Source organism: Grampus griseus (genome assembly GCF_964374135.1).
Source record: "Grampus griseus genome assembly, chromosome: 2".
Classification (NCBI taxonomy): domain Eukaryota; kingdom Metazoa; phylum Chordata; class Mammalia; order Artiodactyla; family Delphinidae; genus Grampus; species Grampus griseus.
In genome coordinates this window covers 11,211,413-11,230,080 of record NC_139018.1, presented here as the reverse complement: position 1 = coordinate 11,230,080, position 18,668 = coordinate 11,211,413, and the positions used below count along the sequence as shown (strand labels likewise).

At 37.1% G+C, this 18,668-nt stretch overlaps 1 protein-coding gene across 1 annotated transcript in view; it reads right to left on the bottom strand.

Moving 5' to 3' along the window:
* BTBD7 (BTB domain containing 7) overlaps window positions 1-18,075 on the bottom strand; it is a 50,934-nt gene extending 32,859 nt beyond the window's left edge. The window contains exons 1-2 of the mRNA XM_082647729.1: window positions 17,901-18,075; window positions 16,255-17,334 (exon numbers count right to left, since the gene is read on the bottom strand). Coding sequence (XP_082503855.1) covers window positions 16,255-17,334; window positions 17,901-17,982 — 1,162 coding nt within the window. The 5' untranslated portion in view covers window positions 17,983-18,075. The remainder of the gene's footprint in view (window positions 1-16,254; window positions 17,335-17,900) is intronic.
* Between the last annotated feature and the right edge of the window lie 593 nt (window positions 18,076-18,668).

Below are 18,668 nucleotides of genomic sequence, written 5' to 3'. Positions count from 1 at the left end.
GTCAGAGAAAGAAAAATATGGTATCACTTATACATGGAATCTAAAAACATCAAACTCATGAAACAGAGAATAGAATGGTGGTTTCTAGAGGCTGAGAGGCAGGGAAAATAAGATGTTGGTCAAAGGGTACAAACTTTCAGTTATAAGATGAATAAGGTCCAGAGATCTAATGTAAAGCATGGAGACTAGTTAACAATATTGTACTGTATACTTGAAAGTTGCTGTGAGAGCACAGGTTTAATGTTCTCACCATAACAACAACAAAATGTTAATTATGTGAGATAAAGAATATGCTAACTAATCTTATTGTGGTAAACATTTTGCCATGTACACATGTATCAAATCATTGCATTGTATACCTTAAATTTACACAATGCTATATGTCAATTATAGCTCAATAAAGCTGGGGGAAAAATAACTCTGGATTAAAATCTATTTTCATTATAAAAAAAAAGGAGACTGAGTTTTTCTGGGTTTTATTTCTTATACTCTTTTGGCTAATGTTCAGAACCTGGTTGTCCCTGTTGGGTAGAAGGGCATTAACATACAGGCAGAGACTTAAGTGTAACATATTTATCTATGTGGAAGTATGTCTTTCAAACTTCTGCCCCTTTTAACAGCCTTATAAGATTTTCTTGTAATAGCTAAATGCCAGAAAGCATTACTAGTATTATAGATCCATTCCAAATATCTTTTAAAATTCCCTTTCAGTATATTTTAAAAGTTATGTTCTAATACAATCTCTGGATTGTCTATCTGGATGGATATACAAGAAACTGGTAACACTGGTTGCCTCTGTGAAGGGGAACATAGGGGCTGGGGGACAAAAAGTTGAGAGGGCAGGAGACTTTTCGCTGAGTACCCTTTTGTACCTTTTGAATTCTGTTCCATTTGAATGGTTATCTATTCAAAAAATCAAATAATAAAAAAAATAACAAAAAACACCAGGCTATAGAAGGTGCCAGGAGTTCCTTCCCTCAGTGCTCAATATAAAATCAATCAATGACCACAAAATCCAAGCAAATATTGGGAAGGAAATGAGAAGGTTCGCTGCTTTGAGAACATTACTCCCTTCTGATGGGAAAGACGCAATCACTGAGATTCATGTAACTTGTGTGTGAAAATGTACAAAGAGTGCTTGTATTCTTTACTCTTACAGCTCTGCCAAGCTGTGTGAAAGGGAAAAACAAAGATGGGAAAGAAGCTGAAAATGTCTAAAGAACAACTTTAGTAACTAAAAGAGGAGGCTAGAGCACACAGACAACTGACAAAAGACTGAAGATTTCTCTTTATACCATGAAAGGAAAAAAAAAAAAAAAGACTAAGAATCCCTAAGATACTTAGTTGAATATAGATTTATATTTCTTCAATGTCTGTTATAAATTAACGTTTCTAATATGACATTTTTAATATTTGTGCTTAAGTGTTTTTTGGGGTGAGAACAGCATAATGAAAGGGAGAAGCATTCACGGGGATGTCCGTTCTCTGCACACAAACACTATATATAGGCCTCTGCTAAACTAAAATGCGAGGGGATCTAATTCTGGGACCTACAGGATGCCTGAACTCCTTGAAATTGAACACACGTTCTCATGTGCAGGCATCTTACTGGAAGAGAGATGCCAAGATACACCACTAGAGTCGGACTGATCCGAGACCCAATCCCAACTCCCTTTAGCTGTGTGATGTATGAAATGTTGCCTGTTTCCTCATCTGAAAAATGTTTCCTAATCCTAAAAATCTCCCTCATCAGGTTATTTTGAGGATTAAATAAGAAAATATACACACAGCATCTAGCACATTAACATACGATAAACATTAAATAAATGGCAGCTATTACTATAACTAAGTTCCCCTGAAGAGGGCCCCCACCGTTCTGGTGTATTCTAATTCAAAAGCAAGTATGGGGATTTGCGGGGGTAGGAGAGGGTAGGAAGGGAGCATAATCTTAAGACAGCAGAGCAAGTCAAAGATCATAAAGGGAACAGAAAGGGTCAGTGACAACCTAAATGTGCACTTTTCTCTCACAGATCATTTATTAAAATGCTACATAAAAATAATCCTAGTACTTATTACGTGAAAAACTCAGAAGTGTATGCCTCTTTATCTAAAAACAAAAAATACCCATTTATATCTATACCATGTTTATTATTCTTAAACCATTTTCCCACTAGTAACAAAACAGTAAGCTAGTATCCTTAATTCCATTATCATAATAAAGGAAAAGTCCAAAGCTCTTGGGGTAGAGCCAATGTAATTATGACTTTCAGAAAACTTTTTGATATCTACTGGTTTTTATCTCTTCAATATAATCGTGTTCTCCCTTTGAAACAGTGTACCTCACAGATGATTTCTTCTTACAGAGATCATATTCCCTCTCCCCCTCAAATGGGAAAGAGTAGCTCTGGAGTTGGAAAAGCCAGGATTCAAATTTAGGCCTTAACACTTTCTAGTTGTAAACCCAGGTGACAATATATTCAAGCCTCAGTTTATCTGTAAGATGGAGATAATACCTACCACAGAGGATAACGTGAGCTAGAGCTTACACAGTGCCTGGCAAAAAAAATAGGTGCTCAAAAAATTCTACTAAATAAATGAATAAATAGAGTAAGGAACTTTTTAAAAAGAATTAGTACTTTTTGATGCGTAATTAATAGATTTTACCTGCTTAAAGAACGTATGCATTTAAAATAAAAACACTATTTCTGGAACATTTCTTATGGTCTCTGCATGCTGCAACCAAAGAGAGCGTTCAGAAATGTAAATTTAATCAGGCCACAGGCTCAGGATAAGGCCAAAAGTCTCAGCATGGTATACCAAGTTCTTCATTACACAGCCCTGCCGGCTGCTATAGCCTCATTTCTCCATCCCATACCTCTCTTATCTCTGCAACCCCTCCCCTTCCCACCAGCCAAAAGTGCCTTGCTCTCATTTATCTCTAGGCCTTGCTACCTGCAGTTCCTTCTGCCTGATATGTGCCTCTTTATCTCCAACCTTTATTTACTTAACTCCTTTCATTCTCCAGGTCACTTCCCTGTAAAGTTCTTGTATAGTTCTTCTTGATACTGTCCCTCCTTCCCTGTCTCTCCTTCCGTAACTCCCTATATTGAGGGTTGAGGCTCCTCTTTTTCCTATGTGCTCCCTACCATTCAGTGCTTTACTCTATTAGGGCACTGACACGGGAATTGCCTATTGGCACTCACCACTGGACTATCCTATTCATTTCTCTACTCTCAGGGTCTGGCATACAGTTAAGAGGTCAATAAGTGTTTGCTAAGTGAATAAAGTATAGGAGTCACAGTGCTAATTCTATACCAAGGATCCATTTGAATCAACAGGTTACATTCCTCCCTCCCCCCATAATGTCCCATTGTTACCTTTATTTGCTTGAAAACCCAGGCAGCTGCTGTTCTCTCAGGTTCACAGACCTATCATGATGAACAGATTTACGACACTGTATCTATCTACTATTTAACTTAGTACTTGCTACCTTCTATTTAACTAGGTTAGGAGGGGGAGTTCACACCACTGAAGACTTTAGATACTTAATATTTTTCTTTACACTTATAAACAAAAAACTATCCATCTAGAATTTACAATGAGGCATAAAAATAACAAAGAAATTATTTAATCATACATTTCTGAACCTCTCATAATTAGATACAAGCTCAGACAGATATCAAGGTTTAGAAAACCAAGGTGATGCCCACGTATTTTCTAGAAATAGTTTAGTGAATCAGGTTCCAAAATTCACCATTGGTTTTTTTTTTTTCTTTTTTTGGCCGTGCCACACGGCATGTGGGATCTTAGTTTCCCGACCAGGGATTGAACCCTCACCCCCTGCAGTGGAAGCCCGGAGTCTTAACCACGGGACCACCAGGGAAGTTCCAGCATTGTTCTTTAATGTAAACTTCATTAGGAAGGAACACTGACAGTGAAAACTTAGTATTAAAACAAACCCACTTCAGGGGTCTATTATTGTTGAAGAGGAACATGGTTAAAAACAAAGCCATGTAACTGTGCAAATAGTGTTTTCAGTTTTCTGGCATGACTTTCAGATGTGTGGATATTTCACCTTCAAGTACTTTGACATGTAAAAACATTTATTCAAAGTCTTATGGACACATCAGTGCTAAGTATGAGGCATGTTTCAGTGGAGAGAACAAAACCAGAGCTCAAAGTCTTTTAATATATCAAAGCTACCCCCTTCGTGGAGACATATTTAGTGAGGCTAGCCCATGTTAATTTATAATAGGAATTGATACTCCTTTTCATCTACATATATGAAAAAACAGCTGGATGGAAGAACTTTCTAGTCAGTTTATATTCACTGAATGTTTTAGCAGGCTCATAAATTAACACTCCAAACTCAGATTCAGTCTTCAGGAGATATTTATAAAAAGGTACTATTTGTTAAGTGCTTTTCACTGAGTAGTGATTCTGAAGGTTCTTCAACGCCTTTTGTATTATTTTTATTATCTGAATATCCAACCAGGGCATCCTTGCATTTTTAGAAACAAACAAGAATACAGTTATTAAAATAAAGTAACTATTATGTAACAACATAATTTTCCCAAAGTTTATTAAGTATGTAAAAAAGCGAGACACAGGATAACATGTATAGTATGGTACTATTATATTACAACAGAACAAGATATGCATGTGAAATACACACACACACTCATACACATGCAAAGGTTTGCAAGGAAACTCAAACTGTTCAAATCATGTCATCAATAAGGATTTGGGGAAAGGAGTGGTAATAGGTGAAAATACACTTTAGGCTATGTTTCTGTACGATTCCCTTTTTCAACAATGAGCATACACTGCTTTTGAAATAAATTCATTCAAATTTAAAGTTGTTACAAGGAATGGTTTACTTATGACTGTTACCAAACACACTGTCTATAAACTTTTTAAAAGTACGAAGTATAGGGAATTCCCTGGCCGTCCAGTGGTTAGGATTCCGCCCTTCTACTGCAGGGGGCACGGATTTGATCCCTTGTTGGGGAACTAAGATCTGGCATGCTGCTTGGGGCGGCCAAAAAACCAAAGTATATAGGAAGCTTAGCTACTGCATATAGAGTTGGTGGTCGGTAAATTCTTGTTTTGAAGTCCATCTTTTGATCAATAGAAGTGGCCTTGGGGAAGTAACAATGTAAAGTTACTCATCTCATCTCTAAAACAGGCAGGATGATAGCAGCTACCATATGAGCTATTGTAAAGATTAAGGGAGGTCTTACACAAAAAGGACTTAGCTCAATGTTTTGCACACTGTAATAGCTAAAACATTTAATCTATCTTAATTCCTGCAATAGTTTCCTGCAGCCACTTTTAAAACCAGAAGTAGACAGAATACTTGTATCTGGGCAGAGTCCTTCTACTCTGGATATTTTAGGAGTTAAGTGCAATATTTGGTTTTAAGGCAGAAACGTCAACTATGTATGTCAACACTGAGTTTGAAAAGCCAGGATACTTGTATAATACAGAGGTTCTTCCTCCTGTCATTTCCCCTCCTAACTCACTAATAATGCCCTCTCCCAATCCCATTTTCCTTGTACTGGTATAACCTGCATCTTACACTGCATTAGTTTCTGCACTCCTTGGCAATAGAAGGTATAAGAGGAAGGTCAAAATCTGACGATGGCAGAGTCAGAAAAATAAAAATAAGTTGGGGCTTTAGGAAAAGGCCACAATTTAGGCCGTTTTTCTTAGTGTTTCTAAGAGAAAAGGGAACTATAACTGAATCAAAGCAAAATGGGAGTATACACCAAATAGCCCACCACCATAGGGAAAGTTCTATGGACCATTTTTTGGAATGGCTCTGTTCTGCCATCTAACATTGGATGTTTCTTGCAATTGCATCATTGCTTTAAAAAAAGTCTGAATCTGGTAATTTTTTTAGACCTCGGAGACTTGGAACTGTACTGTCAAATTATGTGTAAGGAAAATAACTCAATTCTTATCTTTAGAAATTGTCTACTTAAGAGTTAATGTAATCCAGTTTTAAAACCATTTGTTAAAGCCCAACTGTGAGCCAGGCACTGTGCTTGGTGCCTGTACTTCTATGAAGAGGAATAAACGAGCTCAAGCTGAGGAACCCAGACAGAATTTATATGGTTAGTATGTGGCAGAGGCAGGATTAGAACATAGATCTAACCTCATCTAATGTTGTTTATAAAATACCATTAAATTTGGGCACAGCATATTTGAAGTGCCTGCTAGGTACACAGTGGCATTTGAAAACTGTAATTCTCTTCTCCCTGGCACTGCATCTTGTATAGCAACAGTGTTCAAAAAATGTTAACCTGGGCTCCCCTGGTGGCGCAGTGGTTGAGAGTCCGCCTGCCGATGCAGGGGACACGGGTTCGTGCCCCGATCCGGGAAGATCCCACATGCCGCGGAGCGGCTGGGCCCGTGAGCCACAGTCGCTGAGCCTGCGCGTACGGAGCCTGTGCTCCACAACGGGAGAGGCCACAGCAGTGAGAGGCCCACGTACCGCCAAAAATAAAAAAAAAAAAAGTTAACCTGAAATCAAGTATCGCTGTTTCAGAATACACTGCAGATGCTATCTGCTACCTCCAAGTGGGCAGAATTCAACATACTCTTTAAATAATATAAATGCTCAGCTCTTTCTTATCTCAGAGAAGTAGTACAGTTGTTCAAAGTTTTGTGTTCATATCCATACTGACCTGAGTATAGCATTTCATCTTCTATCTGATTAATATCTATAAAATTCAAATTAAATCCAATTGCTTAGACATTGACTATAATAAACACACAAATTGGGTTGGGGGAAATAAACCAAACCAATCTTCCTCTATTTCATTTCCCTTCACTGTGGCATCCTTGGAATTTCAGTATTACAGAAAAAAGGTTGCGCTTAGTGTTGAGAAAAGGCTTCTAATTAAACTCTGCATAATTTTAAATAAAGAGGAACAGACATTTGATAGACTTCAAATAAACTGTATGTATTTTAAAATAACACTTGCTATGACTGTAAAGTGCCTGGTGTATATTACATTTACATTCAAAAAGTCATATAACAAGCCATAATATTTACACTCACTGTCTTCTAAGTATATAAAATAAGGGTGAATAAACACTCTACTTTCAATAGACAAGAAAATGGCAACTCCTTTACAATTTTATTTTCCTTTAATAAAACAGGATAGGGCTTCTCTGGTGGCGCAGTGGTTGAGAGTCCGCCTGCTGATGCAGGGGACATGGGTTTGTGCCCCGGTCCGGGAGGATCCCACATGCCACGGAGCGGCTGGGCCCGTGAGCCATGGCCGCTGAGGCTGCGCGTCCGGAGCCTGTGCTCCGCAACGGGAGAGGCCACAACAGTGAGAGGCCTGCGTACCATAGGGAAAGTTCTATGGGCCATTTTTCGCGTACCGCAAAAACAAAACAAAACAAAAAAACAGGATAAATAAGAAGTAAAAAGAAGCCTAATTTAGAATAAGAATTTCCAAGTTACTTTAACGTTTTGAATTACATTTGCATTATTACTGTAAATATGTTTTTATTAGTGAGATTTTAGATACATAATTAATTCTTTGATCTAAATTATAATTAGCACAAAAGGTAAGATTATACTTGGATTAAACTTTTTTGGCTTCAAAAAATTAATAGCCTTGACTGGCTTCCAAGAATATTCTAAATTCAATTGATATTCTATTTCATATCAATGGACCAACAAAGTAAAGAGCTGATGAGACAATTTTACTTGAAATTTAACTTAAAACTGCGTTTAACAGTACAGAGTTATACATCATTTGGACCACATCTAAATTTACTTTTATAAACAATACTTCATATTTATCTCGATTGAGGCTCCCTGCTTTCATTTTATTTTCAACTTCTAGGGTTAAACATTATACCCCTCCCCCCTTTTAAAAGAAAAAGTTACTCAGTTTTCATAGGTTCTAAACATAATTCAAAATATATAACTGAGAGTCTACCAGGAGCAAAGCCCTGTGCTAGGTTTTTTGGGTGATTCAAAGATGACCCAGATTTTGATCTTATCTTTAAAGAATATAGTTGATACTAATTGGTAGACGAAACGAAACAGTTATATAGGTTAATTTCAAAATAAGTCAGAAGATGTAAAAACCTAAAAGAATAATCAAAGTGTTTTAGAAGTTTGCAAGAAGCAGAAAATACTTTTAATTTGTAATGCCTAAGACCAAACAAGGGAAGTAGCATGTGAGTTTGGTCTTAAAGACAAGGGTAGAATTTGAACATTTAGTGAACAAAGTCAAAGATATTACAAAACTAAAGAAAAGTGTGAGTAGAGGGTCAGAGGTGAAGAGTTTATAGTTTATATGAAAAACGGTTTAAGTTCTAAAATAAAATGTGCAATTAAATATTTTAAATATTACATGTTACAATTTTGAGTAAGTTTTGTAAGCTAAATTTTATTGTGATTAGAGATGTGTAACTTGAGTCTTTTGAGCTGCCATTCCTGAAACTGAGATTAATTCATCTATGTCACATATTTAACTGAAACCTATATTTACTACTCTGATCTGTTGATAATGGTCTTTAACTTAGTTCCATTGTTCTCTAGGAAGTATATCCAGACTAATCTGCTGAAGAGGAAATAACTACAGACAGAAGCAAAATGAACTGTCAGCTCAACCAAACGGAGACAGAAGGAAGAGTGTCAACATGGGGACAATGGGAGGAGGGAGGAATGGATTAGAGTGGGGACAGTTAGTCTTTGCTATTTTGCATTCGTTTCAAGTCACACACTCTTGGAATCTGACCAAGTTGCTAAGGGAAAAAATTAGGTCATTGCTTTCAGTTGTTTCTCTATTAGATTTTTAATCCAATAAAATATAATCACATGTATTATGCCTAAAAATATGGACAATGAATTTCAGAGGCTATTTTGGAACTAAAGTTATAAATTTCATATTCCAAAGATTGAAAAATACAGTTTTGATCAATATGAAAAAATAAATCTGTTTAAAGCATATTACTGTAAAATGTCCTGGACTGGAATATGCATGTAGATGTTGGTGTTAATTCTGGGCTATTTTGTTCTGAGGTCAATGGTATTTATGACATGGAAACAGAAGTTCTTACTGTAGGCCTGTGGGTTGTTAAAGTTCATGAGAAAACCTGTAGTTCTCCTAAAGAGTGGATTTTTATTAAAAAAAAATTATGAATCAATAGTATATTCTCACTGTTCTCACATTTTCAAGGCTGCTTACACAGCGTATGCTAAGGTCATTGTGCAAAGTCAGTGATCAAACACCTGGTCCTTCTTTTGAGGCTCTTCCAACCTAGTCTTCTATTTTGGAATTTTATACACTAGTCTTTTTAATATAGGTACTGTTATGAACTAGGCTTCTAAGCTGCAACCACAGAAAACAACTCTGGTTGGCTTAAGCAGAAACGGAATTTATTTGAAAGGATACTGTCAGTACAGAGCTGCTGGGAAAGTTGGAGATTAGGCTCAGAAAACAAACAACAAAGGAAGGCTGCAAGTGAGTACTACACCACAGAAACAGTCCAGTGAGTACCTTGTGCAGCCTTGGGACCGTGGCCAAAACCACTCCTGGACAGTGAATGCCATCACTGGTACCACTGTCATTGACTTCTCTCCTTTTCCACTAGGTGTTGGTGTTGCTGCTCCTACCCTGCTTCCAGAAAGAATTCTCTACAGTCCCTGATTCTCTGTGCCATCAGCTCTGGACTGAAAAAGCCTAGGTCATGTGCTGAAGCCCTAAACACAGAGAAGGCTGAGAAAGCAAGTATCCGACCTTTTAGGTTTTTACACTGGGAGGTGGGCTCTGCCTTCTGTGAAGACCTACACAGTGAGGAATTTCCCAACATTAGGAAGGAGTTCCTTACTATGGGCAGCTGAAAAAGTCAAATAACTGATATTGGAATACTTGCCTATTCAGGAAAGAACGGCCCGCTCAGTACAAAGCCCTCTGTTCTCTGGCGAAGTGCTCTGAAGCAGTCTGAGTGGTGATGTACCCAGGTATTTAAATCTCCAGCTGGCCCACAATTCCCCCACATATGTGTTTAGCCCCATCTGCAAGCGGTTCAGTCCCACCAGGCTTATAGCCGAGGCTCCTCTGAGTTGATGCTTCAACCACTAGTCTGCTGATTTGTTCCTGCAACTAGGCCACAGTGGCCTCCCACCATCATCCTCGAAAAGTGGTTCTCATACTGCTCCCGTGCCTCACCATGCCCAAATTCCTGGGCTTGGGGTTGGAAGGGCTGGTATGAGTCACAACTTCATCACTTACAAGCTTAGAAGAAGGCTAGTTATTAATCTCTGAGCCCTACTATACTCATAGGTTGTCAAGATAACCAAATGAGAGGAAAGTAAAAGCCCTGTGTAGACCAAAATTATAAGCATGATCTCATTAGTTAACAGTCCTGATAGATATGATAAATCCCCCAGTTCTTCAGGACTGTGGCCAATCTAGATCTCTCTGGTTCTTCTGGGTACTGATGTCATATCTTTATTTTATTATAAAAAATCAATTTTGTAATCAAAGCAGTGTATGCTCATAATTTGAAAGTCTTGTACCTAGCAATAAAAAGCTTACTCTAAAAATAAAACCTCCTGCCCTATCTCTCTTCCACACCAGTCCTGCTTCCCAGAGGCAACTACTCTCAGTTTTTTAGTACTTTAGTATCTTCTGGTATTTATCTCCTTCTATTATAATTTTTATAAAATTTTATGAAAATAAAATTTTAGAAATTTTATTAAACCAAAATTCAATGTTCAAATTATGACGACTATTTTTTTTTCTTGATGTGGACCATTTTTAAAGTCTTTATTGAATTTGTTACAATATTGCTTCTGTTTTATGTTTTGGTTTTTTGGCCACAAGGCATGTGGGATCTTAGCTCCCCCACCAGGGATTGAACCCACACCCCCTGCAGTGGAAGCACTTAACCGCTGGCCAACCAGGGAAGTCCCTATGATGACTATTTAAATACTACTTATTGCTGAGCCAGGCTGGATACTAGAATTACATTTTCCTCCATATGTAACTTTAAATTTTTCTGGCAAATATTAATTTCCTCTTTTCTCACTTGCTTCATTTTTTATAAATTAACAATAGCTAATTCTTCATAAATGTACCAAAAGATCTATAACACCTTTTTCAATGTCACTTGTCACTTAATGTTCAAACATTCAGGTAATTGATTTCTTCCCAGATATTTACTTCTTGGAGCCTTTCCTCCTCCTCCTAGTCCAGTCTAGACTAGACGCCCACTACACCTAACATACAGCTCGTCCCTAGGATTTTCTTTTCTTCTTTCTGGTGTTAGACCCCATTTACTGGATCCCACACTTCCTTGTTCTTGGTTTACTTCATCATTTAGTGGAACACATCCTTGGTAACTTCCTGAGTAGGGGTAGACGGGAGGTAAGTTTTTCGAGGCAGGACTGAAAAATGCATTTATTTAGCCTGACACGTGATTGACAGTGTGGCTAAGCATAGAATTTTGTGTTTAAAACAATTTTCCATCAGCTCTTTAAAGGCAATATGTAATTCAGTTGTTGCTACTGAAGAGTTCAATACCATTCTGATTCCTATTTCTTGTATGGAAACTAATTCTTTCCTCTCTAAATCATTTCAGAATCTTCTCTTTTTCCCTGGTGTTTTCTAGTGAAAGGGATGAAACTTTTAATATAGAAATCCCTTTCACTTTGGCAATATTGATTGTATTATTCCTTAGATACTGTCTTCTCTTCCATTTTCTCTAGTATATATTTCTAAAGCCATTATTTAAGATGTTACACTTTCTGGATGAATACTCTAGTTTTCTTATTTGTCTCCACTGTTGTCCCTCTCTTTGTTATTTTACTTTCTAGATTTCTTAACTTTCCCTTTCAATCCTTCTATTACAGTTTTCATTTCCAAAAGCTCCTGTTTTTACTTTTATAGCATTCTATTTATGTCTCATTGTTCAATAAAATGCTCTTTTCTGTAAGGATATCTTGATTCTACTGACGTTTTTCTTCTGCTCCCTTCATTGTCTGTTTCTTCTATGTTATTATTTCTGTCTCAATTTGGAAGCTTTCCTCAAATGTCCAGGGTTTTTATATTTAAGACTGAGGCAGTAAATACCTACTTGGAAGCTCTTACAGAAGGAGGCTTGCTGACTGTAGTCTTCTCTGTAGAACCACTGGAAGGTATGCTGGCTTTTTCACTGTGTAATTTCATCATGAAACTCTGAAACAGGTCTATATGCTCTTGGGCTGTTCACCACTTCTGGAGCCCAATTTACTGTCTTGTATCTGTCCGGGCTTGGACCAGAGCAGGTGAAGGTCAGGGAATGACTTCACCATTTAGTTTGTAGGCTTTCACATAATTCTAGGTTTCAACCTTGAGCCTTACCCCGACCCTTCTTTATCGTTATCTCCAGATGTGGAATCTCTCTAGCTCACTTCGTTTGAAAATAAACCTCAGGTCTCTTGTGTTTAGAAGGGAATTGAGGGGGCAGAGGTCAGGATTTGCCACCTGGTTGCAAGTGATATTAATGCAAGGACAGATGGACCACTGAAACAAAATGAAAAAGTACTAACTCACGTATTCATGGGAGCTTAATAAAGGGTGGCACACAGTAAGTTGAGGCCTCATTACCTGTTAATTCACCTCCTTAACAGTGATTGCCTACTTGTCTGAATAAAACACATTCTCAGTGTAGGCCAGGAATCCTCCCTTTTATCTACTTGCCAAACCACTCCGGCTGTCTGCCTATATTGCCTCTTTTTATGATGTTATTTTTTTTTTTTAATTTTTAAAATAAATTTTTTTATTTATTTAATTTTTGGCTGCGTTGGGTCTTCGTTGCTATGTGTGGGTTTTCTCTAGTTGTGGCGAGCGGGGGCTACTCTTCATTACCGTTCGCGGGCTTCTCATTGTGGTGGCACCTCTTGTTGCGGAGCATGGGCTCTAGGTGTGTGGGCTTCAGTAGTTGTGGCACGTGGGCTCAGTAGTTGTGGCTCACGGACTCTAGAGCATAGGCTCAGTAGTTGTGGCGCGTGGGCTTGGTTGCTCCGCGGCACGTGGGATCTTCCCGGACCGGGGCTCGAACCCATGACCCCTGCACTGGCAGGCGGATTCTTAACCACTGCGCCACCAGGGAAGCCCTATAATGTTCTTAAAACTATTAAATCACCTCTCCACCTTGAAGGGCATACGTTGTCTCAAGGTCTCCTTCGATAGAATCTGTCTCCTTTTGAAACTGGGCTTTAACTTTTAAAGTTAAATCTAATTTGGAATAAAAGGTAACAGTCATTAATTCATAAACATTTACTGAGTGCCTACTATGCCCCAGGCACTGGGGACACAAAGATGAAAACAATATGGTCCTATCCTCAAGTTGCCAGTCTAGTCTCACAGCCTTTCTTAACTGGGAGTCCTCGTCTGAATCATAGAACACAGAAAATTATTTCGGTGACTGTTTTCTTAATTCTCTCCAAAATGGTATGTAACTAGTATCATGCTGGATGCATGGAAGAGATGCTAATTCATTACACATAATAGATGCCTCAGAGGATTATAGGTTTAATCTGCTTGCAGAACTCTGGCTGAGAGCTGAGTGACAAACAGCCAGATACAATAGTTTGATAAGTGGTATGCACCAACTCACTAGTGATAAAATTATAAGAAAATCTTAAAAACAGTAATTACTTAAAACAATCTGTAAACTATTCTCAATATGCGATTTAGTCAATATAATTATAAAATTATTTTTTAAAACTTAAAAAGTTAGTTTTAGAAAAGACTGTGGTAGTGAACAATGTATGTTGTGATGATTAGCATTTAGCAGATAACATTTATTGAATGCTTACTATGTACTGGGCACTATTCAGATCACTTAACATATTATTTCCTTTAATCCTCATAAACCTACCTTATAGCATTACAATTCTTATTTTACAAATGAGAAAACAGGGGCTTAGAGAGATGACTTATAAGGTCAAACGAGTTAAAACATGATAGTAAATGATTCAAATCCAGCCTGTCTGGTACCAGAGCCTGAGGTCTTAGGCTTTATGATATAAAATCCCTCTCCAAGTGACTAAATATTCTCCTTCCCATGGGAATAGGTAAAAATTACCTTGAAGTTATGGTCTGTTATAAACCCTAGTATGAACAGTATAATGGGTATGGAAGAAAGATAAGGCCTACATGGGGTGCGAAAAACAAAACACCAAATAACCCAAACTCTATATTTTGAATAATTAAAGGAAACAGAGAGTCATGTACACCCCAATTTTTTTTTTTTCCTCAGTACGCGGGCCTCTCACTGTTGTGGCCTCTCCCGTTGCGGAGCACAGGCTCCGGACAAGCAGGCTCAGTGGCCGTGGCTCACGGGCCCAGCCGCTCCACGGCATGTGGGATTCCCGGACCGGGGCATGAACCCGTGTCCCCTGCATCGGCAGGCGGACTCTCAACCACTGCGCCACCAGGGAAGCCCATGTACACCCAAATTTAAGGGAATATTTGTTTGCTTGTTTTAAGTAACCAAAATTAAGGTTCTGCAAGGAGTGTTGTTTTATAGCTTTAAATGTGCTCCAAAAAATACAATTTCTAGCTAAATTATATATATAAAAAATTTAACTCACTTAACATAAAAGAACTCTAGATCAAGTATTATCCAAGATCCAAGAACTGGCTCACCATTTTACTTTCCATTAAAAACTTAACAGCAACAAAACAAAAAAACATTAAGGAGTGCTTTCCCATTTTTAAAAACAGTAAAGTATACACAGTACATTTTGGTTTCTTATTATTTAAACTTGTCAAAAAAATAAAGCCATTTTGAGAAAATAGAGATTATTATCTCTTTTTGGTAATGTTGCAACCTTTAAATTTTTCTGTAGAGGCATTTTCTGACAAATTTGCTTTTACAGAATGAAAGAATGGTAGGTCAAGCTGCTAGGTTATTTTTGTGACATATTTTCCTATATTCTGATGTCTAATAGTCTACTATTACTGATAATTTTTGTTTTAAACTAGTAAGAAAATATTTTGATGACATTTTGATTATGGTAATAAAACAAAATTAGTACTATTACTACACAGGTAATGGTAAAATAAGATTTTAAAAGATTCTTTACGTAATAGAAATCTTAACTTTTTCACTCATGTTTATAATGTCTTCTGATAATCTCTCTCATTCATGTTGTCACTGACATTGTTATTTAACTGGGGCTTTTATTTTTATTTCTCAAAGTCTTATTAATTTGTTGATTTAGCCATACATTTTTTCAAGTTAGAAAAATGTGCTTAGCTTTCCTTATTTAAATTAATGTCTTTTACCCAAACCATTAACATTCTCTTCTAATTGGCAACTTCTAGTGTTCTTTTAGCAAACCCTCACCAGCCAAGTTTCTCAAGTAGTTTCATGTCATATAGCTTGTTTTCTTTTAATATACAGCCATAGAAAGCTAAGAGTGCATTCTGTCAAGCCAGCAAATTCCCTTTGCTCTCCCATGGAAGATTTCTTTCCAGCTCTGAAATGTTAAGATTCTAATGTTTACCAACAGATATACAATTCTTTTAATGTAACTTTTATGTATTTATTTGCTTGTAACACACAAAATGTGCCATTCTAACTTAGTTTCAGTTTAAATTAAATGAAGGCACGAGTCTAAGCACTAACTCTGCCTTATGCCCTGTAAACTGTTGCTTGAGGTACAAGTTGAACTTGAAAAGATATAGAATATTTTAAAATTTAAGTCAGAAACCTTGCCCAATTCTTTGATTCAATTAATTTGTATCCAAATGGGACTATCTTCATTTCTGTAATGAACTTTCATTCTTATTCTAAATATTTAAGAATCAATAAGGCACTGGTGTAAATATGAGAATCTAAGTCACCCAAGGAGTCTTAGATCAAGAATAACCTTGAAATCTGGGAAACAGGGCTAGCTCAAAGCTCAAGAGCAGACAGGGTGTAGGTGGATGGTAGCTGGGTAATTATATATTCCCACACCTATCATCTTACATTACGGAAGAAAGAGCCTCAAGTCTCATCTATTGCTTAGTCATTAGTTTTGAATGCTTGGTTTTAATACCAAATGAAGAGCCACATTAAAACTAACCCTCATTCTGTCTCAGATGTCATAACTACAGATTTGAAAAAACTGACCCTGTTACATCCCAGACACTGAAATCATGGAACATACTGGTTGTGTTTTCAATTTGGAAGACAAATATGTCATTTTAGAAATCAAGATTAAAAATCAGAATTTCATACCTTGTGCAAGCATGTTAAATTCCAAGAACAGTGCTATGTGGTAAAGTTCCATGGCTTCTTCTGCCCTAGTCATGTTTGGCTTCCCTGCGACGAGAGCCTGAACTTCACTGAGACTCCCCACAGAGGGGCTACAGTGCAAAACGGAGAGGTCCACCACGTCAGTATACATACAGTGTAATATAACTTTCGCATATTTTTTTGGTATAATGGACTCATCTAATATAATTCTTGTGGGAGTCCTTAAAGTTCGGTCTGTGATTTCTTCACCAGTCCGTATCCTCCTTTGTAATAAATTTCGAAAAAATGGGGACCGTGCTGAAATAATAGCCTTATGAGCTTTGAGCTCTTCATCTAAACAGTTCTGATTTCCACCAAAAGCTTCAACCAGTTCAGAGTCTGAAGAAAAACTAAGGACGACATCATAATAACACATGTAATCAAAGAGTCCACGCATATCTACATCAAGGGAATTTGGTGTTCCAAATTCTTCACTAAGCTGAACGAGGATATCAACATTTTGAAACCTTGAGTCCTCCATTCCAAACTCTCCTGTATAAAGGTAGTGTAACAACGCAGAAAACATGGGCATATCTATACCAGCTGTACTGATGTCCATTATGATCTCTGCCCCATACTCGGGTGAGGAAGAAAGTAGTGTTTTAAAAAATGGACATCTTGCCGCCAAAATGGCACGATGAACAGGAAAACAAGTTTCTTGAAATATTAAGTCTACATCAGTACAATACTTGTACTCATAAAGATCGGCCATATCTTTCTGCAATGTCCGGGCTTCTGGTCTAGCCAAACTGGCTTGTAGAGAAAGCTCCTTTAAGGCTGAAGTTCCCTCATATTCCTCCACTAATGCATTGACATCTCGAACATCCCACCCAGAGAGGAGTTCTCGCATCTGCTTGGCGTGATCAGCAGACCTATTAGATTTTCGACGCTTGATGAACTTCTTCTTGAGGGTGGCAAGGCCAGAGGTTCTCTTTTTTTTGTCTTGTGGTTTCTCATGGCCATGGTCAAGGCTATATAATTTTGATTCACAACCATAGCCTTGCTGAGAATAGGATGATGTCCCTAAGAAGGAAATTAAACAAATGAAAACTTGTCTCTTTTTTCGTGACAGTCATTTTCAGCATTCAATTTAATATGCATTTTGTGCTAAAAATATTTACAGACATTTCTGAACCATTCAAATAAAACTGATTTCTGTTTTCATAAAGGAAGACTAAAGAGTTCAGATAACTCATTTTTATATTAAAGAAAGAATAGGGACAAACAAAGCAGATTATTAATTGTAAAAAATTCTGCATTTGTATGGGCAAAACAAATGGACCAAGACACAAGAAACATATTTTGCTGTTTCCACACCAATGGAGATTCCTAGTTTTCCTAGGGTAACTGGCAATTATGGTTAAGACAACCAAAGAAAAGCTCAACTGTGCTATAGCAGCTTGCTCAGGATAAAAATCATATAAGCCAGATTTACATTTGATGGGAAAAAATCTGGATGCTACAGAATTATTATCTGTAATAACTTTTTCCATAGCTTAATCCTTTTTTTAATCCAAAAAGACCACCAAAAACCCGATTCTATTTATACTCACAAAAGAAAATGAAGTTAGAAAAACGGAAACAGTTACCTATAAACGTCTGTTGGGCTTGAGAATTTCCCCCTACCCTCGGGGAACATGAATGAGGATAGTTAGATGCATTAGCACCCATTTTCTTCAGTCACTCAGGCATTCCATCTGCTGGTTCTTCAGAGTATAATCCCAGAGGCCTTTACGAACTTTCAACCCTGGATCCAGTAGCCTCTTTTCATCCATTTCTTGATATGAAACAAAAATAATTTAATTCATTTTTTCAAATGTATCTCAAATTGTACAGTTAAAAAAAAAGCAAGCTACTGAAAACTGCTTTTATTTGCAAATAATGACATGCTGTAAAATTCACATGTAAAAATTTCAGAAAATGTAAACAGTTGAACTATGAATCAGTACTATCTGTAATCTTGAGCCATAAAAGGTACCAATTATATACTTTCTAAGAAAGTAAAAAGTAACATATCAGACTTATTTAAATATAGTTACAGAAAGAATATTTCAAATCACAGGGAAAAGTATTTAGACTAAAAAGAAACTTTTCAAAAAATTTTTTTTCCTTAGAGGCAACCACCAGTCAATATAATCTAACATTCTAAGCCATTTACAAACACTTAAGAGGTGTTTGATACCAGTAGTGCAAATGCATGTATGTTGATGCAGACATACAGAGAACAGATAGTTGAATGTTTTGTTGTTTTTCTACCTTAGATAAAATTGTTTAAATTGATCCTTAATCTGTGTAATTAGGCATTTTACTGAAAGAGGGGGAAGGAAAGGTGGACAGTTCAAACTAAATTATCTTTA